The sequence below is a fragment of the Hakea prostrata genome, chromosome 1, assembly GCF_041222555.1.
Source record: "Hakea prostrata isolate BN-2017 chromosome 1, UWA_Hpros_2, whole genome shotgun sequence".
Taxonomy (NCBI): Eukaryota; Viridiplantae; Streptophyta; class Magnoliopsida; order Proteales; family Proteaceae; genus Hakea; species Hakea prostrata.
Window position 1 is genome coordinate 67,142,789 of NC_142600.1, and position 25,856 is coordinate 67,168,644.

A 25,856-nucleotide genomic window follows, 5' to 3' on the forward strand; every position below is an offset into this window, starting at 1 on the left:
GGAGTCTTCGGAAGTAGGTGTGATGTGTCGACTGTTGAAAATGGTGGTGTTGTCCGTAACCGACCCCCGTTGCGCACTCTTTCCTATCTGTGACACCTCTCTACTGATCTTCCTTCCTGCTGGTAATGATTCAGCATTATCTTTCTCAAGTTTTAATTCTGTCTCTATTTATTTTTTCTTTCCGTTTGATGTGATGAAATATGAGTTCCTGCTTGCATTTTCTCTTGGTTTGTTAATTTTCAATTTGTGTTTTTTGATATGGCAGATCTAAGAAAATCCTGCTTGATTTGGGAATGTTCGTTTGATATATAGCATGCTTAAAACCCTAATTTTCTTTTGGGAAATTGGAGACTTCTTTCATGTATGAATTGAACTCTTGGTTATTAGGATTTGCGTTTGTTAACTGCGGTAACGTTTGAAAGAGCAGATTTCTGGGATAGCAGCTGGTTTATTCTTCATTTTTGATATTCTGAATATGCTTGGTGAGGAATTTAAGGCTCAGTGGGTTTCTTGATGTGATTTTGCTTTTTTTCTTTTTGGGTGGGATCGAGGTTTGTCTGTTCGACTGTTTCTGAGGAGAAAGTTTAGAGGTTAGATTGTATTCTATGGCGTCTCCTCTATTTCAGATGGAGGACCAAACGGATGAGGATTTCTTCGATAAGCTAGTCGATGATGATGAGTTCCCGGTTACAGAATCTGGACCTGGTTTGGTCAAAGTTGAGGACTCAGATGAGTTGAAAGCATTTCGAAACCTGAGCATTAGTGAGGCTGGCACTCGAGTGGATCATTCTGGCGGCGAATCAGGGGTTGTTGACAAAGAATTAAAGCAATCAGAAGATTCTGTTGCATCCTCTGCAGATGCACCTGGACTGGACAATTTGGTTCTACAGGAGTCTGCTCCTCTTGTTTCCTCCGATTCGTTTGCTTTTGAAAATGAGATTGAGACCAACGATGTTGCAGCCTCTGCAGGTGTATCTGAAAAGGATAAATTAGTTTCGAAAGAGGGCGTCAGTCATTCATCCACTGATTCTTTTGCATTTGACAGTGGGCTTGCTGCAAATGTTGTTGTTGACGAGGCAGATGTTTCGTTAAATTCCACAAATAGCAAAAGCAGTGGGTCTAGGGGTGCAAGCATAAAGCAGGTTCAATGGACTGAATTTCAGACTGATTTGACTCAGCAACGTGGCAGTGGGTTTGGGTCATTCTCAGACTTCTTTGACGAGTTAGGAGAAAATGCGGATCCATTTGAGAAGTTGGACAATAATCCAACCACTGATTCAAAGAAAAAAACATCTACCGCAGCAGAAAACGAATCCCCAGATTTGACATCTGTTAACCCTGTGCAGCATCAAGAAGGTGTAACATATGGCAATGCCGTGGAAGGAACTACCAGCGGGCAGGATATGTATGATAGCCAGTACTGGGAAAACCTTTATCCTGGGTGGAAGTACGACCCTAGTACTGGGGAGTGGCATCAGGTGGATGTGTATGATGCAAATGCAAATAACCAGGATGGTTTTGAAAACAAGGCCCAGGCAACAGGTGGTGGTGAAGTTGTTTCTGACCAGATATCAGAGGTTTCCTATCTACAGCAGACATCACAATCGGTTGCAGGGACCATGACTGAGGGTTGCACAACTAGTACCGTCTCTAACTGGAATCAGCTCCCACAAGGGAGCACTGAGTATCCCCCTCATATGGTTTTTGATCCTCAGTACCCTGGTTGGTACTATGATACAATTGCCCAAGAATGGCGCCTCTTGGATTCTTATACACAAACTGTTCAGTCAACAGGTACAGATAGTGGCAGTTTCCCCCCTGACAAGGACCAAAGCCTCTACGGGGATTATAGCCAAGTTAAGGATTATGGATCACAGGTCATGCATGGCGATAACCAAGTTCAGAATTGGTCTGGGACCCCAAATTTCTACGGTCAACAAACTGTGAGTTCATGGCAGCCTGATGTTGTTGCTAAGAGTGAGGATGTGGCTAATTTTACTGAAAACCCACAATCAGGAGGCTTCTATGGGTCTCATGGTCTTGTAAATAATTATACTGATCAGTCAATGGGTGTTAAGTCTGTTGGTGCTATTCCTTCATATGACCAAACAGGTCACAGTAATTATGGCAGTGAGGGGATGGTTGGATTTCATACTTTTGTTCCTTCTGGGAATTCCTCTCATCAGATTACCCAAAAGAAGATGGAGCAGAACCAAATGGTGCATTTCTCGAATGATTACCATGGCAGTCAGCTATCAAATTCTACTGAGCAGCCATTTCAGATGACCACACATCATTCTTACATTCCCCACGAGGGAAGGTCATCAGCAGGACGGCCCCCACATGCTCTAGTTACGTTTGGCTTTGGCGGAAAACTTGTAGTCATGAAAGGGAGTGGTCATTACTCTACCAACTCAGCATTTGGAAGCCAGGTTAGGTCCTGAGCAATTAAACTTGTACAGTTCCAATATTCAAGTTAGTATGTATGAAGCATTGCAGCTATTAATCTTCTTCAATTTATGTTTATTTTTTGTGAAGGACTCTATAGGAGGCTCTATTTTTGTACTTAATCTATGCGAAGTTGTCATGGAGAAAATTAATGCTGCCACAATTGGGGTTGTTGCTTGTGAATACTTTCGTACCTTGTGCCAGCAGTCGTTTCCTGGCCCTTTGGCTGGGGGGAACTCTGGAACTAAAGAATTAAATAAATGGATTGATGAAAGGATTGCATACTGTGAATCACCCAACATGGATTATAGGAAAGGTGAACTTTTGAGGCTGCTTCTCTCGTTGTTGAAAATTGCTTGTCAACATTATGGGAAACTGCGATCTCCTTTTGGCACCGACCCAGCCCAGAAGGTATCAAACCCTCATTCATCGCATGCCCTGACCATATTTTTTTTTACAGCAAGGTTATCTTGTTGTCTTCATTCATTATCAAATCTTTTGTTTTTCTTTTCTTTGGATGAATTCGTTCATTGTTAAGTTGTATGCCATAAACTTTGCAAATTATCTTCTTATCTTATTGTGAGTTTAGCTATTTATTCTATATATAATTATTTGCATTTTATGTCAGATGTTGAAAATGCTATTATTTTGAAAGCTTTTGTTTGTACTGATGGTCCTCCATGAGTCCATGTGCAATTTGCTTTGTTGTGGTATTTATTGTTTATTAGCGTTTCTACTTTCAGTATTTGCTTGTTGCATTCATGGTCCAAATTTCAGTTTCCCCTGGACCGAGACAAGACATATAGGGCGAACCATTTTTCCGTGGTTTTGACTGGATGATGTAAACCAAGTCTAAGATTAGGGGTATTTTAGTAACTTCCCCAGTTTGCCCAGGAAATTACAGCAAAAGGGGGAAAGGTTTTGGGGTTTCTAAGGGGATTTATGGCCTGCTGAAACTGAATTCCTGATCTGAATCCTATGGTAATTAGAATTCCAGATTCGAAATTTGAATTCAAATGTCAAACTAGGATTTCGGTTAGGGTTGGGAAAGGGGAAAGGGCTTGCTGTTTCTGCAATTCAGAGCTAGGGGTGCAACTGTCTGCAATTCAGAATCTAGGTTTGGTGGTTCAAGGGCTAAGGTGTTAGGAACTTAGGGTTTTTCTTGAAGTTTAGAAATTCTGCAGAACTTCTTGAAGAAGATGAGGTGCAGGATTTTTCCAAGTCATGAATAAGCAGATTTGGGCACATAATACTAAGCAGACTTAGGAAAATTAAGTTATGACTATAACCTAGCACTAGGGGTGACCAAAAGGAAAGGGAAAAGAGGTTTAACGGGGCTGGGGTTTAGGATCTGCAGGTGAAGGGTTTACAAGGGTGCTGTGGGTAAGAGAGAGGGGTGGGGAGCCCGCGGGTGCTAATGGGGAAGTGGGAGGAGGGCTGGGGAGGTTGTGGGGCTTGGGCAATGCCTTAGGGTAGTTATGGGGTAGGGGGAATGCTACTGTTAAGGTACAGCAGCAAGGGGAAGGGGGTTCTAGGGTTGCACAAGCAAGGGAACAGGGGGGGAGGGCTGCGGACAAGGGGGAAGGCTGGGATTGGGGGTGGGGGCTTCTCTTACTTCCTTGGATGCTTTGATGAAGGCTTGAAGGCTTTGATGATGACTTGAAAGCTGCTGGATTGTTGAAGAAGATGAAGAATCTTGAACAAAACACTCAACCAAGGCCTACCCAAACAAGGAGACCCTGGTCCTCAACTCAATTGATTTTATTAATCATCAAAACTGAATTTTACATTACTAGAATATGCTATTTATAGCCTGAAAATGAAAGATTGACTGGGGTTGGGAATCCCTAAGATATAAGAATCCCAACTCTAGACCAAAACACTCAAATTGGAGTCTGATTACTACAAGACCACAACCATAGGATTGGAATCTTGTAAAGACACTTGACTTGGGACTCGAGCTACGCTTCCAAGTAAAAGCAAACTCTAAAGAATAGAACTTCTTTGGCTAAGGAATCTTATCTTATCCACAACTAACTCAACACAACGTAAACTCTCAAATAACTTTCAAACTACTTAAACAAAAACAAAAAGTAGACCCATGATCCTTGGATTGAGGGGAATCTATCCAGACCCATATTGAACCCTAAAAAGGGGCTGGAGAATGACCAAAATACCTTGGGTGCATTTGGCCAGCTTGGATTGGCCATTTGGATTTGGATTTTGGGACCCAATTAGGGGGGGGGGGTCCTTGTGTTCACATCACCAGACCAGCCCAGCCAGCTTATAAATGCCTGTATCTCACTTGAGTTATGTGAAATTTCGCATTACTCGAGCCCTACTGCTGGCGATATTTCGACGGGAATCTGCCATTTGTAGCTCTTTCAACCTCATTCTTACTCAGAATCTAACACTCGTTTGTCTTCCTTCACATTATTTGCTGCTCCTTTGGGTATTTTTGAAGATTCAAAGTAAGACTTGTTCAGAACTCTTTCAACCTCATTCTCTTTCAAGATCTAACACTCTTTTGTCTTCCTTCACATTATTTGCTGCTCCTTTGGGTATTTTTGAAGATTCAATGCAAGATTTGTTCAGAACTCCCAAATTTTAGATTTTTTCTTCGTTGATGGCTTAAATGATGTTGAACTGCTTTGCTCTTAATATCTGTTCAGTCTAGAAGGTTGATCCATGATTATGTGTTATTACTTGTATTAAGTGTCAAAATTTAATGAATTTGCCGAAGTGGTATTCCATCTGATCAATGTGTGATTAATCAACAAATTTCTTGGTATAAATCACCTTTTCATTGTTTACCTGTATAAGACTTTCATAATCCCTGCTTATTGGTTTACACACAGTACTGAGTCTACTGCTATTAGTATTAAGTATTAACTACTTGTTAATAAATAAAAGAGGGACTATAAAAGTCAATTTAGCAAATATTGTATCCTTAATTTAAACAGTTTGTTATGGATTTTCTTCTCATAAAAAAGAAAAATAATTAAACAAGCCTAATGCTAAACATTCCCCCCTCCACAAAAAAAGTTCAAAAAGGTTTTTGTATATCCATCTAAATTGAAAGCTCAATGCTAAAACGAGACTAGACAACTATTGAAAACGGACTTGAAAGTAAAATTATTATATTTAGGGTAATTTTCATATGGACCCCCTGAGGTTTGGTCTATGTCATTTTTAGTCCAAAAAAATGAGACTTTGCATCTACCTCCCCTGTTCTATAGAAAAAGTCAATTTAAGGACAAATTATCACTTCTATGATGAATTTACCCGTATCCTTTTTTTTTTAAATTTAAATTATTTTATTATTACATTTTAAGGGGTTAAAGTTTATTAATTTACAAAATCAAACCCTCCTTCATTACCCATTATTCTTTAAGAATACCAAATAGGGCAACTTAGAATCACCAACCAAATCGGAAACTCAATCCTAAACTTCGGAGTGGAAGATAGCAGAAGGCGGGTTCTCTAGATGTTGGCAAACAGGCATGAGAAGGAGCATCATTCCCTGCTGGAGATCCTTTACTAAAATCCGCTAATGTGTTAATGAATCCTGTCCAAGGCGATTGAGATGTGGAATGAATTCTGCTGATGTGCACGGAGTTTAGATGAAATCAGGGTGGACCTTAGGGCTGCTGTCTCTCATGCCACTGCATAATTGGGGGTTCACAACAACTTTGACAAATTGGTGTAAGAGCTGGCAGATCATCCACTCTTCCCTGAAGCAGAGCAGGTTAACATTGAAAAGTTGTGTCAAGTGCGACGGTTTGTAGAAAAAAAAGTAATGAGATGATGAGTGCCGCAAATGCTCCACGATCTACTGCAAAAAACATTCAGCAGTGAAACCCCAGAAAACCTCAACACATCTTTTACATTCGCCACTTCAAAATGGAAAAGCTGCGTCTGTTGCTAGTTGCAAGAACCAGAACACCAAAAACTTCGATTAACAGACTAGAACTTTTCCTTGAATCTATTTAAAGACAACAAAAAATGGGAAACAACAAAAGAACAATGGCTGCAAATGTGCATTACAACTAATAGTGTCTCATACTCAAGAAAGAGTACTAATTACTTGAAGGAGAGAATCACATTTCAGGGAAAGAACTTAGATGAACTTGGAGAAAAATCTTACCTGAAAATGAAGCACTGGTTGGAGAGAGAGAAGAGAGGGTTATGAAGGAGGGTTTGATTTTGTAAATTAATAAACTTTAACCCCTTAAAATGTAAAAATAAAAAATTTTAAATTAAAAAAAAAGAAAGGGCAAATTCGTCATAGAAGTGATAATTTGTCCTTAAATTGACTTTTTCCTTAGTACAGGGGAGGTAGATGCAAAGTCTCAGTTTTTTTGGACTAAAAATGACATAGATCAAACCTCAGGGGGTCCAAATGAAAATTACCCTTATATTTATATCAAAGTATAAGCTGCATATTCATTTTTCTTGCCATCCAGCCAAAGTTCTCTATAAGAGGTCTCGTAGAGACTTCCCATTTCCCATAATTGGGGGAATTTGCAAAATATTTTTTTTGTCAAGGATCAATATTAGCTAAATTGGCATGTGAATTATGGCTGAAGATGAAAGCAGAAGAGTGGGGAATGCATGGTTTCTGAAGAGGGTTTACAGAATTGTTGTGAAGTCCTCAAAACAGTAAGCTGTATTTATATTTTATAGAATTTTAAACTTAACAGATTACAACTAGGAAACTGATTAAATAATAGATTAGGACTCTGCTAAGTGAGTCCTAATTACAATAGGACTCAAAAACCATATCCATTCCTGTCGTGAATTAGCGCCTGGCACTAATTCACGATGGTCCTTTTCTTGGACCATTCTGTCCTTTCCATCTCTTCTGCTGTGCTCAAACTATTTTCATATTTCCTTAGGCATGCAACATTGAGTGCATTTTCCATCTCTTCTGCCATACTCATGTGAGGAAGATAGCTTTCATGCTTTAATATGTGTATGGTGTAAATATATTGTTCTAACATGTTGTGAATTCATGGAAAAGATTTGGGATCTTGTAATGCTACTTGGATAGGATAATAAAGTGGGTTGAGACTTTGGATTGTGTATATACACATACATCCCCCCCCCCCCCCCGGTGTTCTTTGATGCTTATGTTATGGCCTTAATGGGTACCTGTTACCTGATTTGACTTGCTTATCTGTGTATATTTGTTTTGACTTAATGTATTGGGAAATTTGATTTCTCCTTGTTTAACTTCAAAATTTCATGGGAGCTGAAAAATGGACTGAATTTCTCATTACCTGTGGTGAAAAGATAGCTGTCTTATTGTGGTTGGATGGGCCTCCACTGGATCAGTATACTTATATGTTAATTCTTTTCTGAAAGGGAAACTTCATTCTTTTGAAATATGTATAAAACAAGAGGATGGTTTTTTATTATTATTATTTTTTTAATAATTTGTTATATATTGCTCTATTGTGTTTTCCTTCAGTCTGGTGTGAGTTTGCCTTTTTGCATTTCAAAAGGTGCTTGGAGTCTCGTTTTCAAACGTTCATTATAATATGGGGAACTGACATTCCCTCTTCTTTTTTTTAATCTTCTCATAGGTTATGTTAAAATTTCTTCTTCATGTCACCCAATAAATCAGAATTGGAAATCATCCGTCAAACCTTTATTTGTTTCTCGAAATCGCCCTGCTCAAGCAGTTTGTGCTTTATTTATTGTTGATTTATTTTAATCTCTGTTGCTTTTGAGTAATACTTAGATTGGCTCTCTTATTTGTCTTTCTTTCAAATCCTTATTTTCCCTGGTAAACCTATTCATCAAGACCCTTCAGATTTAGAAGTATGCTCTTTGGCCTTCATTTGGATTTCTCCCTTCTTTTAATAGGAAACAGACCGTCCTGAAGCAGCAGTAGCTAAGCTTTTTGCATCTGCTAAAAGAAATGGTCCTCAATCAAGTCATTATGGTGCCCTTACTCACTGCTTGCAAAACATGCTGTCTGAAGGACAGATTCAGGTTTGTCGCAACTCTTAAACAGTTATTATTTCCTGACATAATGCCTAGAATTTGTCTTATAAATGCCATTTTTGTTTTAGGCTACCGCTGTTGAGGTACAAAGCCTTCTTGTCTCTGGTAGAACAAAAGAGGCTCTTCTATGTGCACAAGAAGGTCAGTTGTGGGGACCTGCGCTCGTTCTTGCTGCACAACTAGGCGATCAGGTTCATATAATGGATTTAACTTTCTGCTTTCCAGCAGTCAAGATGTTTGGAATGAAGTTAGCATGTTATTACTGAAGAAATAGGTCTTTGAGTTTTCCAGATGTTAGTGTGTGGGGAAGAAAATCCTACTGGGATATCTAATTGCAGCTGATGTTCTTGTCTCCTTTTGTATCAATGCAGTTTTATGTTGATACTGTGAAGCAAATGGCCCAACGCCAATTAATAGCTGGGTCACCTTTACGGACGTTATGCCTATTAATTGCAGGGCAACCTGCGGATGTGTTTACAACAGACAGCGGAACTATCAGTGGCACACTTCAGGTCTGTTGAACATCTTAATAGATTGTTGGTGATGCTTCAATTTAAACGTTTCTCTAGACATTGGTTTTCACATCATTTTTCTTTTCTGGCTATGCGTGGTGGACATGTAAATAATAGTGTCTGAAATTTTATTTATCCTTGGCAGTATATAACTATTGTGTGGATTATAAGATGCAGTTTGAAGCGTGCTTAAAATTGAAATTTTACATTTTGAGCAGCCTTTCATGTCTATTTTGTGTGCTATAAACTATGAAGATACTTTGGGATATCTTTGCTTCACTGATTTTATAAAGTTTCGAATGGGCAGCAGGGTAAATCCAACAGTATGCTAGATGACTGGGAAGAGAATTTGGCCATTATAACAGCGAATCCAACAAAAGGTGATGAGCTTGTAATTATTCATCTTGGAGATAGCTTGTTGAAGGAGAGAGGCGAGGTAGAATCTTCTTATTTTGATGATCTTTTTTGGTCATTTTGCCCCCTACATGTCAATGTTCTGGAAATCTCTACTATCTAATGCTAAAAAGATGTTAATTTTGACTGTATTACATGTTTAATGATACAGATTTCTGCGGCTCATACTTGCTACTTGGTTGCTGATGCAAACTTTGAGTCATATTCGGATAGTGCAAGACTGTGTCTCATTGGTGCAGACCACTGGAAATACCCTCGAACATATGCTAGCCCTGAGGCTATTCAGGTATTTAGTGATTCTGCTTGTTCTCAAAATTTCCACTATTTACTGGGCATTATTTGCTTCTTTTTTTTTTTGGATGAATAAAAAATATTCATTACCAAAGGAAGAAGGGGGAGGGAAATACAAAGAGAACTAAGAGGGCTCAATATGCAGCATCAAGCCTTAGAAAAAACCTAAAAGGGCGCACTGAGAAAAAAGATACAAAGCATTAGGTATGGAGCAGAATACAAGGCAAAGAGGCCAAGCTCGATTGAGTCAAACTTAGAAACCTCACTATTTCTTTTTCTCCTTAACTTGGCAAGAATCGCAGGTGGCAAAGCATTGAATTAGAGGGGTTTCTTGAGCTAGATGCTACCAAAGTGACTCAGGCAAAATCATAGGATTTGAAAGTTGCAGTAGCATGGCCCAAGAGGGCTATTTCAGTTGTTGCAAGACTGGCAAAGAATTCAGAAGCCCTAATATCAGCAGTATCAGAAGAAGAGGTTGCAGAAGGGACAAAATCTTCATCTTCATCGCAAACAGGGTCTTCAACAGAGTTGACTTTAGAAGCTTCGCATCGATCAGCAGCAACAGCAGTTGTGGGGAGATCAAAGCATAGCACACCAGGGGTGGTAGGGGTAGGGAAGGAGGACTCGAGACTGCTCTCAGCATGGCGAGAAAAGAAGCAGGAAGAAAGGCAGATAGAGGAAGAAAAGTAGGCAGAAGTCGGGGGGGGGGGGGGGAGAGAGTGGGAGAAGGAAAAGAGAGATGGAATGAGAGGGAAGAGAGAGATAGAACCGAAGAGAAAAGATTCGTTCACACCAGGAGGAGTGAGAGAAGGAAGAGAGACCGAATGAGAGAGAAGAAAGGAAGAGAGAATGTGAGAGATAGAACAGGCAGACTTCCCTTCTCCTAGCGGGATTCTCCTGCTCTGGCTCTCAGTCATTCTCAAACAATGGGGAGAGAAGAGAGGGAGTGAGAGAGAACGAGAGAGACAGAGAGACAGAGAGACAACATGAGGGGGGCAGAGAGAGAGAAGAGACGGTAGAGAGGGAATAGAGACAGAGAGGTGGTTTACTGGTAAATCTTTTCTCTCAGAGGTTGCTTTGGCTTCCGACCATCTCGGGCAGATTAGAGAGAGGCTCCAGCTCTTGGCCATCTCAGGCTGATCAGAGAGAGAAGGAAGAGAGTGAGTGAGAGAGAATGAGAAAGAGAGAGAGAGACAGAAGAAGAGAGAGTGAAAGAAGAGACTGTCTAAAGGGAAAAGAGGGAAGAGAGAGAGAGAGAGAGACAGTGTGTGGGATTGGGGGGGTGTCGCAGGCAAGAGGGAAGGGAAGAAGGGTTAGAAAGAATAGGTGCAGTGTTGGGGGATTTGTACCTACTTGTTAGGGAGAGAAGGAATTGAAAAACTTGCAGCAACATCAGAGCAACAACAGCTGCCGCAGGCATCCTTCCTCAGGAAACCCAGGACTCCACTATTTCACCTTCAATCTCAAGTTTGTTTATTAGTCAATTCTGTCCTCTTTACAAGCAATGGTCTATACTTTATAGTCTTACAAGAATTAACTCGTACTAGGACTCAACATTGAAGGTAATTCAGTGTAGGACTCTCGTTCTAACAGGGACTCTACCTTTAACTCATCCTAGGATGATTAAAATTACCAAACATGAGTAGGACTTGACTCCTTATAGAACTTGAACTACAAGTAGGGGAATCTTTCTCTAATTGGGACTCCTAAGTTGACTAGGATTCTTCAATAACTTGATCAAAAGTAAAAAAAGTTCTAAAACAAAAGGAAGGTTGGAATCCTACTACTAACATGCTGGACCCGACTAACCCTAATTGGACTCATCTATAACAGATCAAAATTACCAAAATGCCCTTATGTGAAAATTCTTGTAGGCCTGTAGGGTGTTGGACTGCCACCCTAGGCCCTGTCTGGGCTCCTGGAGTGACCCTGGATCTGGTTCACATCACAGCAACAATGGCCAAGTTTGTTGAAGTGACATCAACCTAAGAATTCTTTATGGTGGCTTGTAGAATTCAAGCCAAGGTGCATCGCGTATCAGATTCTTGTGCATTAAATGGATGTCAATGATCTTGTGTCTATGAACAGTTGCCTTCTCATTTTCCAGCTGCTTGTTCTGTCTTCCATTTGCTTCATAATTGGTCAATTAAATTCTTTGAAGATTTGGCTGTTTTCGATTTTAAGATACTAGGCAGTAGAATTCTCCATTACTTTATATTCAATGCGAATTTCATTGGGTACTTTTTGGAAAATATCGTCTGAACTTAGTTTACTGAAAATCTGGGCAGAGGACAGAATTATATGAATACGCAAAAGTGCTTGGGAATTCTCAGTCCGTCCTGCTGCCATTTCAGCCGTATAAGCTTATCTATGCCCACATGCTAGCTGAAGTGGGGAAGGTTTCAGATGCATTGAAGTAAGTCGATGTTCCTCTTCTGTTGCACTCTGCACTTTGCGTTCTTGTTTCTTATCATGGTGTGGTATCCCAGGTACTGTCAAGCAATACTGAAGTCGCTGAGAACTGGTCGAGCACCTGAAGTGGAGACATGGAAACAGTTAGTATATTCCCTTGAAGAGCGTATAAAAAACCACCAGCAGGTATCCATCTACCAATCCTCTTCAGAACTATTAATGTCTTCATTGATCAAGCTGGTTGTATTGATTGCTTATCAATGTTGTGTTTTATAGGGTGGATATAGCCGTAACTTGGCTCCTGGAAAGCTGGTGGGTAAATTGCTACCATTGATCGACAGTACCATTACTCGAGTGATTGGAACCCCCCCACCACCTCCTGCGCCAACAGGATTACAGAATTTTGTCCAGAATAATGAGCACGATCATACTCCAGTCGTTCCAAGAGTAGCAAATAGTCAATCAACTATGGCTATGTCATCATTGATACCCTCAGCATCCATGGAGCCCATAAATGAATGGAAGGGTGATAATAGAACGATGATACCAAATAGAAGCATTTCTGAGCCAAACTTTGGCAGGACCCCGAACCAGGTTGGTATATCCTTTGAGGTGAAGTGGATCCTAATTTCTGAGAATATGCTTTGAGGGCACATGTACTAGGTGGTAACTGTGGTAAAGCCACATCCCAAGCATGTCTAGGTGACCCTGATTATCCACATGGCATTTTCAAAAGGGTGTTACTATCACATAATGTCATGTAGAAGGAAAAATCTTTGATAACATCTATGGAGGGGGAAAAAAAGTATTATGAAAATTTTAACTTTACATGGCTTTTAGCTAGAAAACCAGCCTTGCAAAACAGAAATATGCTAGCTCTTGACTCCTTCGCCTCAGGGCAAATAAAACCTGCCATTGTGGGAGGTTTTTTGGAGGTTATGGCTGATCTTTTCCCAGTATGTTATGGATTTTTAAGTTAATGTTGAAACCGAACATTTGATCCCTCCAAAGGCTCTTACAATTCTTCCATTGGGGATTGGAGAGCTTCTTTGTTCTTTCTTCCCCCACCCTCTCTTGTTATTAGGATCAATTTCAATATTAATGATGAAATTCTATATAAAAGATAATACACCACCACCACTGCGCCACCTAGAAATCAGGCCCAAGACAATGTAGCACGAGATTCTTTAAGGCCCCATTGCAAGTTTTGTCTAAAACCTCCAAGAGAGAACTTCAGAACTTTTGGGCTATAAATTCTCTGGTGTTGATACACTCTATATATGGTGCCAGGTAAAAGAAGCAGCCTCGTCTGATGCACAAGGCAGGGCATCAGTCTCTGGTGCACAATCTCGCTTTGGCCGATTTGGCTCAAGTCTCCTTCAGAAGACCATGGGATGGGTCTCGAGATCTCACTCTGATAAGCAGGTATCCTTTTCTTATTTTCTCTTACATTGGGCTCTTTTTTCTCTTAAGTGTATTGCCATCTTTGACTCAAACTTTTGGCATTCCTGATGTATTGCTACCACAGGCTAAACTGGGAGAACAGAATAAATTCTATTATGATGAAAAACTTAAGCGATGGGTAGAGGAAGGCGCCGAACCTCCAGCTGAAGAAGTAGCCCTGCAACCCCCACCAACAACTGCCACTCTGAATGGAATGTCAGATTACAACATAAAAAATGCTTTAAACAGTGAAAGCATGCCATTGCCCACTAATGGTGGGCCTGAAATCAAAAGCTCAGCTCAAGAACGTAGTCCTGGAATCCCACCCATCCCACCCAGCTCCAATCAATTCTCTGCTCGTGGACGGATGGGAGTCCGATCAAGGTAGATGGGCTGCAAATTTTTTTCCTTCTTCATGCTTTGGATGTTTGAGTTCATCAATTTTCTTCAAGGTGTCACCTGAGTAATGCAGAGATGCAATCTGAGGTGTCACAATGGTCCTGCTTCTACAGCGTCCACTGTCCGGATAGCTTTAATGGGTTTCTAGTCACCTGTGGACTTAGGGTTTGGAAATCCTCAGAAATCCAGAATCACATAACACAAAGCAGAACCATATTAGTAGAGCATTCAATACCTCAATATAGACATCTGTTTTGGCCAAACTTTGGTAGATTACTCAAATTGATACGTAAAACAAGATTGTAAAACATGATGGAGATCCGATTTTCAGATGACAAGATGTGGTGTTATCCTGCTTCAACATAGAAACTAAACAACCAGATAGATTTTCAGAGTCAAGGCAAGGTCTTTAAGGGTTCAAAAAGAATACACTAATCAATAAACTTGAGGATAATGAAATGAATATACGGAAGCCGGATATAGAGTAGCTAAATCCATTTTTTAGAAAATTCAGAATCTGGAAAGTTGAGTTGAACTAAGATTTTGAAAATTGGTTAGAAACTGAATGTTGGATTAAGACATATCCTGATAAATATTTAGGAAGTTGGTGGTATAAATCAGCAAGGACTAACTATATAAGTTGATAGCTAAACCTAGAATTAAGAAGCTGGTTGAATCTGAAATTTTCTGGTGGTAACAGAAATCAGGGGTTTATAAATTAAAAAAAGTAATTTGGATAATGCAACTTGTGGTTCTCAAAACCTTAGCCTTGGCTGATATGCGCCGACAAATGGCAAATCCAAAGGATGTTGGCAAGTCTATAAATATCAAAAACTATTTCTCTCTTTGGGAAAGAAAACAGAGTCTGGGACTAATCAGTAATTATATTGGAAGGAATAGGATATCTTAAAAGTTGGAGTTATCAGATATAAGTATAAAAAGTGACGACTATTCGGCAGTCACAGGAAGAGTGTGGCCTTAGTTCTGAATAAATTTAAGATTGTTAAGTACCCGAATGAGGCAACTTAACAAAGATGGAATAACTCAAGAAGATAATAGCAATAATGGACTTTGAATAAAAGTTGAACGAGAAACAAAACACACTACTAGAAGTAGGTGAATCCTACGGCTACCCAAGAGCAATAACTCTCACCCAATAACTCAAAAACCTTCTCTCCTCTACTCTTCCTTCCCCCTATTTATAGCAATTTTGTTCTTACAATATTAATCAACAAAATCATCCCAATTCGAATAGGACTCTTCAAATGTAATCCTAAAAAGTAACCTGAATGTAATATGACTCTTCAAATCTAATCCTAAAAAGTAATCTAAATGTAATATGACTCTTCAAACCGAAGTCTTCGCCGCCTGCAACTTGCCGCCGACTGTACCTGGTCTCCTTCTATGCTTCTTCACTTCACCGCATCTCCATTTTATCGCAGAATATTGCTCCTCCACTCTGGTCCGGTAGGTATCTTCACTCAATCCTATCTTCGTCTTTCTGTTCCACGTTTGGTGATGCGTGACTTCCGTAGCCGGCAGTTTTTCATCCTCCGTTCGATACTTCTTTCCAGCCTTCTTTACAGCCCGATTTGGTGATTCAGTCACATTGATACTATACTTTGATCCAACCTGGTTGGTGTCTATCTCCAAATTTGATCTCGGTTGTCTCCCGTCGCTAAACTCACACTTCAGGGCTTCTTTGAATCCTGTCCAAGAAAATGCCGTCCAATTCTTGCGATAGATCCAGTCAAGTGCCTCTCCTTCCAGATGTTGGATCGCCACCCCCAACCACTGCTCTTCCTCGATCTGGTTCTCCCAGCTGAAGAAAAGAACCTCTAAAATCCATCTCTGAACTCCTCCTTCACCAGAAAACGAAGGTAGTGCCATTACCTCCCTGGATCGTTACAGCTCTGATACCAATTTCTAAGTACCCGAATGAGGTAACTTAACAAAGATGGAGTTACTCAAGAAGATAATATCAATAATGGACTTTGAATAAAAGTTGAACGAGAAACAAAACACACTACTAGCAGTAGGTGAATCCTACGGCTACACAAGAGCAATAACTCTCACCCAATAACTCAAAAACCTTCTCTCCTCTACTCTTCCTTCCCCCTATTTATAGCAATTTCGTTCCTATAGTATTAATCAACAGAATCATCCCAATTCGAATATGACTCTTCAAATCTAATCCTAAAAGTAACCTGAATGTAATATGACTCTTCAAATCTAATCCTAAAAAGTAACCTGAATGTAATGTGACTCTTCAAATCTAATCCTAAAAAGTAACCTGAATGGAATATGACTCTTCAAATCTTCCACCCAATTTAGGGGATTTGCTTGCCACACTTTCGTTTATAGACTCGTGATACAGGGCTTATCAAAGATCACCACAAATGGTAGGTGTGGTAGTTCAGTTTTTGTTTCAGGTGAGAAAGATCAGCAATTTCACTCTCAGTTAAGATGAAATTTTAGAATTAGTTTGCTGAATCCTGAGACTCCTGAACCTGTGATCGCATATTAATAAAATTTTTGTGAAGCAAGATCTGGCTAGGAAAACTAGTGATGCGGTTAGTCTGTTGCACACACTTGGTTCCTTGGGGCATGTAGTGGTTTCATGTATTTATTTATTGGGTTATTTCTGTCCATCAATAACTTAATTTTATTTGTCTTTTTCCTGCTTAGTCATAGGAAATAGAGTCGTGTGAGTAGGAGGTTGAGTCAATCTCAAATTCCTGTATCAGGTACATGTATGAGTGATTCTTTTAGTTTTGACTCCTGGTAGTCAATCAGAAAATTAGTTGAATGAATTAAACTTAGTTGTCCTTGTGCTGCTGTGTGTGTAAGGTTTGGTTTGACTGTGTTGTAACTTGTAAGATAGAATCAGGTAGTGATTTGGGGGTTAGATGATTTATTTTTTAGATTTACTTTCTGTGTTTGTGATTTCCTTATTGACGGTAGACTAGTTAGGATCTTTTATTTTTCTTGTAAGATTCCCACATTGGGAAGATTTTGATTTGTTCAGTATTTGGTAAGTTATGAATAAATAAAGCTCCTGCTGTGTCCTTCAGACACGAAAATCATGATTTCTTTAACTCTTTCAACATGGTATAACTTTGATCCATCATTGAGCACCATCTCCATTTTCTCCTCTTTCTTATCTTCGCTCTCAATTAACACCACCTATTCCCCATAACCCATCATTGCAACCACCAGAAGCTCTTCCGCTGCCCCTCAGTGATTATTGACAATCTGCAACTTCTTTCACCGGCAACTTTTTCTAGGTTCTTCTTTCCTCCATCGCAACCTATCTTGCTCCCCTGAACCCATTGTTGCATCCATTAGAAGCTCCACCACCACCCTCTAGCCATAATCGAAAATCTGTCACACCTTCACACAATCACTAGTGCCATGCAACCACATTAAACAGCTCTTCTTCCGTTAAATTTTTTTCCCCTCCTGATGTGATTGGTCTTAGGCTGATCACCTTGCTTTGTGATTCTTCCTAGGACCATCACCTCCCTTTCATGACTTTTTAATTTTTTTCCCCTTATCCTAAAAACATCCTTTGTGATTTATTTTTGGTGGTAAGCTCTTTTGTCCAACGAAAAATATTTTTTCTAGTACCTAAACCTCTTGTGTTCCTACCATGGCGGATCCAGTTACCCTTGCCTCTTTTGGTACATCTGATATTGAGGATCTTCTTGTTTCATTTGTTTTTCAGGATCTTGATTTCCCCCCTTTCTAGATGACCACTGTGAAGCTTAACGGAACCAATTATCTTCGCTGGTCTCGATTTGTTTCCCTTGCAGTGGGTGCTCGTGGTCTGATTGGCCATCTTTATGGAACTTCTATTAAACCTTCTTCTCCTAGTATTGCTTAGGACAAGTGGGAGATTTAGGCAAGGTTTAAAGTATCTCACGGTACCATACGATACTAGCCGGTATGTATCCATATTTGACCCAACCGATACGATACATCTCGATACGTCTCTCCATTAAATTACACTAAAATAATTAGCCAGAGCGATACAATACTTGATACAGGACGATACGTCTCTTAAAATCACCTGACCGATATGAAACGCGATACCGATACTTTAAACCTTGGATTCAGGAATACCTTGTTATGGGATTTCCTTAATTCCATTAAATCAAGTATTGCGGAGAGCTACCTTCTCTTTCTAGATGCTGTTACAATAGGGAATGTCGCCAAAGGGACTTATTTCAAGGTTGGGAATGATGCACAATGCTTTGAGATTAGATGGAAAATTCATCAGTTGCAACAGAAGGAGCTTACTTAGTGTTAGTGCTACAATGCTCTTTGAGGCTATTATCAAACCCTTGACTTCTATGGCCATTGTACTCGATCTTGTGTTGCGGATGTTGTTATCAGAAGTGGGAAGACAAGTTCAAAGTGTATGATTTTTTGGCAAGACTGAGTATTGAGTATTGATCAGATTCGAGCATAGATTCTTTCCCAAGAACGTTTTTCTTCTGTGGAGCAAGCCTATGCAATGGTTGACACTAAGGACAGTCGTAGGGCAGCTATAGTACACACTCAGACATCTGACAGGCTTGCATTAGTGGTTGGTTCTAGCAACAATAAGTCTAGTTTTGGTGATTCCTGCACTCCAGTGTGACTGTGGAAAAAAGTGTCATAAAAAAGACAAGTGTTGGAAGTTGCATGGATGTCTAGCAAATTCCTGTGGAGGAGGTAGGAAAGGATATAGGGAGACGGCAATCAAGCTTTTGCACGCTAGGCTAATTTTGACACACTAAGTACTCCAACACCTCTTTCTTCAGATGAGCTCTAGCACCTTTGCTAGTCGATGTCCAGATTTGATGTGTCTTCTTCAGTGCCGACTTCCAGTGCGAGTGTAGCTTTCTCTAGTGTTCCCTCTATTGATCCATAGTCTTCTATAGGTATCTTGGTTGTACTAGGACCACAAGGTCTACTTCACTAGAAGAGTGATGTTTTCCTGTGTTTATAAAGTTTTAGTAATATGGTTAGGACACAGTTTGGGGCCACAGTCAAAATCCTTCAACATAAATATTTGGATTGAGTATTTGGGTGGTGCATTCCCCTCTTATCTAGCTGACCATGACATCATGCACCACACCAAATTCATTGACGCTTTCAAAATGGGGTTGCCGAATGCAAGAATAGACATCTACTTAAGGTAGCACATTCCCTAATGTTTACTGTGCATATGCCCCCTCAGCTTTGGGGTGATGTGGTTCTTACTGCAACTTATTTGATTAACCAAATGGCTTGTCGAGTCTTAGACTAGTGCTGTCCCCTAAAGGTTCTTCTAGGGACAACAATCTTTGCAGTACCACGTAAGGTTTTCGGTTGTATTTCCTTTGCCCAAAACCACCATGTTTATGGTAAGTTGGATCCTTGTGGGTTACGGTGCATTTGCTTGAATTATCCTCATACATAGAAGGTGTATAAGTATCATCATCCTAGTTCTCGTTGTTTCTTTGTCTCTATGGATGTGTTCAAGGAACAAGTTCCTTCACAACTCTTGTGGGGGGAGAGTCTTATAGAAGAGGTTCCGGTCTTGATTCCTCCTTTAGATATTTTTCCTAAGATTCTTGTAAATTATCCTCCTTTTGAAGATGGAGTGATTGGATAGGAACAACAGGTGGATGATATGCAGGGGCAGCAAAGACCTCTGAAGACTTATCAAAGAAAGTAACAAGAACCCATTTCTGTGTCGAGCCAGTTGGAAGCTTCAACTCCTAGTCATGAAGTACAATCTCTCTAGATGAGCCTATCTCTGAAGGTGAGCTTGTCTTTGACCCCTTTTTTTACCCTACTTTGTCCCTGCCAATTGCATTGAGAAAGCAGCTGCGGACTTGCACCAAACATCGTATTTTCAATTATGTTTCATATCAATCCCTGTCCCAAGAGTTTCAAATTTCATTTCCTCTTTGCCTTCGGCTTTTGTTCTTAACACTTAGCAGGAAACATTATGTCACTCAAACTAGAAGTAATAAATGTAAGAGGAAATGTGAGTTCTAGAAAAAAATAAAACGTGGGAACTTGTGACTTGCCTACAGGAAAGCAGATTGTTGGGTGCATATAGGTGTTCGTGATCAAGTACAAGACAAATGGGAGTGTCGAGAGCTATAAGGCAAGATTGGTGGTCAAAGGCTTCACTGAGACTTATTGGATTGACTACTAGGAGACATTTTCCTGTGTTGCCAAAATGAACACAGTTCGGGCTATTCTTTTATGTGAGTGGATAAGGGGTGGAGTTGACAACAGTAAGATGTCAAGAATGCTTTTCTATATGAAGAACTCCGGTGCACATGGATCTGCCACTTAGGTATTCAATTGTTGAGATTCTTAGGAAAGTATGCAAGTTGAAGAGGGCATTGTATGGGCTGAAACAATCTTTGAGAGTGTGGTTTGAAAGGTTCCATAAGGCCGTGATTTCTAATGGGTACAAGTAGAGCAATGCATACCACACTTTGTTCATTAAAAGTGATGGTTCTCACACTATTGTGCTTTAAGAATATGTAGATGATATTGTGATCATAAGCAGCAGGGAAGATGAAATTTCAGCTTTGAAGACCTTTTTGGGAACTGAATTTGAGATTAAAGATTAAAGATATGGAAAAGCTCAGATATTTCCTAAGGTTGGAGTTGGCATATTTGGCTAGTGGTGTGTCTCTCTCTTAGAGGAAGTATACTCTAGATCTACTTGAGGAAACTGGAATGTTAGGATGTAAGCTTGCTAAAACTCCTATTGAGCCTAACCTACACTTGAAGGCTAAAGAAGGAGAACCGGTTGACAAGATGAGGTATTAGAAGTTGGTGGGAAAGTTTATCCATCTATCTCATATCAGACTAGAGACACTAGACATCACATTTTTAGTCAGTCTTGTTAGCTAGTATATGCGTGATCACTACTTCTCACACTTGGATGCAATGTATCGTATCTTGAGGTACTTAAAGGCCACACTAGGAAAAGGAATTTTGATTTTAGGTCATGGATTGCTTGAAGATTGAGGCATATATAGATGCAGAGTGGGTAGGGTGCCGGATGATAGGAGATCTACCTATGGGTATTGTGTGCATGTAAGAGGTAAGTTGGTGACTTGAAGGAGCAACAAACAGGCTACAGTTGCAAGGTCCAATGTAGAGGCTGAATTTAGGCAATTGCTTGGGGCATTTGTAAGGTACCATAGCTGAGAGAGCTGCTTCAAAAGATTGGTCAGATCCGGAAATTTCTACAGTTGTACAGATGGTAAGTAAGCAGTCAACATAGCTCACAATGCAGTACAACATAGAAGGACCAAGCATATGGAGATTGACAGACATTTTGTAAAAAAAAAAAGATTGAGGCTGGATTGATTCGTATTACCTTTTTGACTTTAGACAGTTAGCGAGCTGATGTGCTTATAAAGAGCTTAAGCACCAAGGTGTTCAGTAGTATCATTGGCAAGTTGGGCACGGTAATTGTATATGCTTCAACTTGAGGGGGAGTGTTGTAAGATAGAACCGGGTAGTGATTTGGGTGTTAGAAGATTTTTTTTTAGGTTTGCTTTCCATGTTTGTGATTTCTTTATTGAGGGTAGATTTGCTAGTTTCTTTTAGGATCTCTTGTTTTTCTTGTAAGATTCTCACTTTGAGAAGATTTGATTTGTTTTGTGTTTGGTGAGTTATGATTATAAACGAAGCTCCTGCTGTGTCCTTCAGACACAAGTCATGATTTCTTCAACTCTCAACAGACTGGTGTGCTTTCTTCCCTTGTTTGGTTTAGTTCTAAATCCTTCCCTCAGGTGGTGGTTTTTTTTTTTTTTTTGGGGGGGGGGGGGGGTTCTCATAATATCGTTCATACTTTGTCCTTTGATTACGTTTTTCATCCATCCTATTTATGGCATTGTTGGATTGTGAAGATGTTGATAGAATCACCTGGTGCTCAAGCCTTTAAACCTGAGATTTTGGGTGAAGGACTCTTTTCCTTGGGTGACCTAAACCTAAGGATATTGCCCCAAAATCCTTTCCTGATGCGAGCATTTACACTGCAACCAGAAATGGGTGCCTTTCTACAACTATGATGAGTTTCAGCAACTTGTTAATAGTTTTGAAGTGCTGAATCATGTGACCATTGGTTGGGTTCAATGATGAATGAATTGGCAGCCTTGCTGTAGATCTACAGGCAGAAAGGGTTTAAACAAGTGAGATATATTCATCCACCCCCAACTAAAATATAAGTCCATACATACCCTTTCTAGACCTAGATTTATTTTAGGTTTCCAGATCGAGTCATATCAATCCAATCAATCACATGCTTCTACACCACCTTATTTCAATGGAAAAATAGTAGTAGCGACGAGAGAAACATCAGATCAGGAATTTTACTGACTTGCAGGGCGAGTATCCGGCGAATCTTTTTACTTAGAATCCATCAGGTTTTCTACCAAGTGTTTACTTAGAATTCATCGGTTTGTCTACCAAGTCTTCAAGAGTCATTCCTAAACATAGTTTTGGCTATTAAACACCCCTAGGCTTTGGTGGGGGCAGTTAGGTCCTAGGCATCACCTAAGTGCTCCTTGAATATGTATTGTAGCAAATGTAGTTTTATATAATTAGGCCTGTGTGCCATATCGATACAATATGATATAATTATCTTAGTAATGACTTGACTTGAGAAAACCATCAGTTAATGAATAAACCATGGGATATAATATATTAGAAGAACAACAACAACAACTACTACTAGTACTCAGAGCATTATCTGACCTAAAACAAGTTGGTTTCATCCATCATTGCATTCAGTCAGCTCTGTAAGAGGTCGTACTTTATACAGGGCTTAAGCTATGCATTTCATTTGTCCCACTTCTCCTAAGGTCATTTTAGGTCTATCCCTGGTTCCTTTAGTTCTTTTGATCTAAACTGAATCATTCATCCATACTGGAGTACTCCAATGTTTGTTGAACATGACCATACCATCTCAAATGATTTTCTTGTAGCTTATCATATAGGAGCTGCTAACAAGCCTGCTCCAGTATGATCATTATTTTCTTTTCCCTTCTAGTTTTACCACTCAACCAACTTCACATCCACGTCTCCACTGCACTGAGTTTTTTCCCCCCTTTATATGACACTTTTTAACTGCCCCACATTGGTCACCATGCATCTAAGCGGTCGTATATAAATTTTAAAATAATACATCTATCATGTAAAACTTTGGATGCACCTCTCGACTTTATGCATTCTATTTTATTTCTATGCAAAGTATTGTCCCCTGTATCACCTTCTTTATTATGATTGAGCCAAGATAGCTAAGTAGTTACTTGGTGGAATTTGCTTTTCATCAAGCAAATAAAGTGAAAAGGTGTACCTATGGCACAAGGCTTCCATGTGTAGTAGGGTCAGGGTAGGTTCACAGCCTTATCCCAGTTCTAAGAGAGGCTTTTTCCAGGAGTTGACGAATGCACAGGCAGGACCTTCATCAAGTAAATAAAGTGACAAATATCAATCACTATGAGCTTGTGGAGTTAAAACAAAACATGCTAGTGCCCTGGATACAGAAAAGAGTCTGGATGCCCGAAAACTGTGTTGCTGAATCTACTAGAGTAGGGTCTGCAATTCATGGCACCAGTCAGGGTGTAGCCCTGTACTCTTGTTTAAAGAGTAAGCTAAAGCCGTTTGGACTCAGAATAGGAAAGAGGGAAACAGAAAAGAAGGAACAAACTTGGAAATTCCCCAAGCACAGGCTGTATTCTGGAGTGTCATAATGTGGCTCAACTAAAAATAATGAAGAAGAAAAACTGGAATCAGGACTTTAAATTAGGTAATATTCGATCATGATTAAACAATTTAATGATAGCAAACTGAAGAGAACATGACTCCATAACAATCCCATGATGGGACCCTGGAATCCTTAAGTGGTCAAGAATTAAGAACTGCAGGCAATAACTTGAGAATATGCAGCCACCGGCCCTGGCTCACTGCAGGAGCTCCTCTTCTTCTTTCTACTTTTGGCATGGCTTAAATTCTGCTTCAGCCATGTGTGTCTGATTGCCATCACCCTTCATGGTCATGCCACAACGGTGTTTTTCAACTCTGAAGGTCAAGGCATGTCTAGGACCTCTAGATAACAAGTTTCATCTGATTTTTCTGTGGAATATTAATAGATAAATCTAGAAAATAAAAAATTGGGAACATAGATAGATCCTAGATGATCATGGTCTTATTGTCATCTCCTCACTTTGGCGCTTTATGCCATTGGTGGGACTTATTATGGATGCCACATTGGTTGGACATATATTTCTGTTTGCTTAACTGAAATTCAATTTGTTATTTAATGCTTGGTTCATTGATTATACACTGCTTTGTTTGCTTAGTTGAAAACATTCTGCAGATTCTTGTTATATTTATGATTCTAACTTGATGGCATCCCTTCGGACTGGATTTTGGACAGGTATGTTGACACCTTTAATAAAGGTGGTGGAACTGTAAATTCATTCCAGTCAGCTCTTGTTCCAGCTACAAAACATGGAGCTGGTGCAAATGCCAAATTTTTTATTCCAACTCCCGTGGCCTTGAGTGAAGGAATAGACAATGGAACAGGAGAAAACATGCATCAAGCTTTGTCAACTAATGAAGTTCCTTCAACATCTACTGCAACAGAGCCGGTGATACCATCAGCAGCATCATCACCAGCTCTGTCAATGCAGCGGTTCCCCAGCATGGGTGACATCACCCCTTCAAACATGAAAATAGGGGCAACAGAAAATGGTGATGGTTCTCTTCCTTACCGCTCACGACGAACAGCATCATGGAGTGGAAGCATTTCTGATACATTTTTGAATGCTCCCAAGACAACTGAAATAAAGCCTCTTGGAGAGGCATTTGGCATGCAACCATCAATCTTTATGCCTACTGATCCATCTCAAATGCACATGCCCATGAGTGGTGCAAGTTTGTCGGAAGATCTCCATGAAGTGGAACTCTGAGCTACATCATTACAGATATAAATCTTCTTGTTGCTTACTGTAATCACAACAGGTCAGGACATACCTCAATTTTCTCCCCCCGAATGGAGAGGAACGGTTGAGCAGTGGAATTGGGATTTGATACAGGGAAAGTGGTGCTCTGTTCTTTGACGAAAGGTGCCTCATCTGTTCAAGCCGTATGGTTTGACCACAGCTGGTTTCTATGTCCCAAGAGCTGCAACCCCCCAGTGTGGGGAATTGATATCCTCCTACAAAGCAAAGATTACTTGTTTCGATCAGCACCACTTGTACAGTTAATTTTTTGATTTATTGGAGAATAATCCGAAAATTGTTTTTGTAGGGTGGCCCTCCGAGGAAGATAAAAGAGAGCCTCTGAAAGAGCACCCCTTCTGTTATCTCTTGGGGGTGAAAAACTTTTTGAAATTGCAAAAACAGGATTTTCTTTTTCCTTTTGAAGTAGCTATTTATGAAAAGTTACAATAGTTTCTGATAGACATATAGTTTCTGTTTGATCAATTTCCTGGGGTCGTTATTTGCTGGTGCTGTTCACTCTTCTGTGATTCACCCCCGTTAATGTGGAGAGGTTACTGTACCTTTGCAAATCACTCATGATTTCTTTAAATATGTCGAGTTCGATAAAAATTCTGATGTACTTTGCTTACAATGGATAGCTTGTTCATGATTAACACTTCCTGGATTTTGGCCATCAGCAATCAACCAGTTGTAACTGTTTGGCATCTTTGAAATGCCTATTGCCTTATTATTTGTTGTAAATAAACATTAGGACTAAAAGTGACTCCATTTTTCTGAAAATTATTTTCTTTACCTGAGAGGTCAACAATGGCTATTATGGTGGCAAAGTTGTCAGAGTCAATTTACTAGTAGCTTAGCAACTACTTCGTAAATTACATCACACTTTACACCGACTGGCTCAAAAATGAGT

General features: G+C 39.9%; 1 protein-coding gene across 3 annotated transcripts; it reads left to right on the top strand.

Moving 5' to 3' along the window:
- On the top strand, positions 1–25,836 carry LOC149029496 (protein transport protein SEC16A homolog). 3 transcript variants are annotated; one of them, XM_089141901.1, is made up of 14 exons: positions 1–122; positions 266–2,432; positions 2,539–2,859; positions 8,320–8,448; positions 8,529–8,651; positions 8,832–8,972; positions 9,280–9,408; positions 9,538–9,672; positions 11,966–12,093; positions 12,167–12,275; positions 12,366–12,683; positions 13,380–13,514; positions 13,618–13,916; positions 24,379–25,836. In XM_089141901.1, the coding sequence occupies exons 2-14, from the start codon at positions 606–608 to the stop codon at positions 24,911–24,913; spliced, it is 4,329 nt and encodes a 1,442-aa protein (XP_088998027.1). In that variant the 5' UTR covers positions 1–122; positions 266–605; the 3' UTR covers positions 24,914–25,836. The 3 variants fall into 3 exon arrangements, with proteins under 3 accessions (XP_088998027.1, XP_088998029.1, XP_088998028.1); XM_089141903.1 differs by having other exon boundaries at positions 9,283–9,408; XM_089141902.1 differs by lacking the exon at positions 1–122 and having other exon boundaries at positions 129–2,432.
- The last annotated feature ends 20 nt before the right edge of the window (positions 25,837–25,856 follow it).

Bases quoted from the DNA above. Each gene is read 5' to 3' on its own strand.
- LOC149029496 (XM_089141901.1), top strand. From the start codon at position 606: ATGGCGTCTCCTCTATTTCAGATGGAGGACCAAACGGATGAGGATTTC. The intron at 8,652-8,831 runs GTTCATATAATG...GTATCAATGCAG, and splicing joins CTGCACAACTAGGCGATCAG to TTTTATGTTGATACTGTGAA. The intron at 9,673-11,965 runs GTATTTAGTGAT...AAATCTGGGCAG, and splicing joins CTAGCCCTGAGGCTATTCAG to AGGACAGAATTATATGAATA.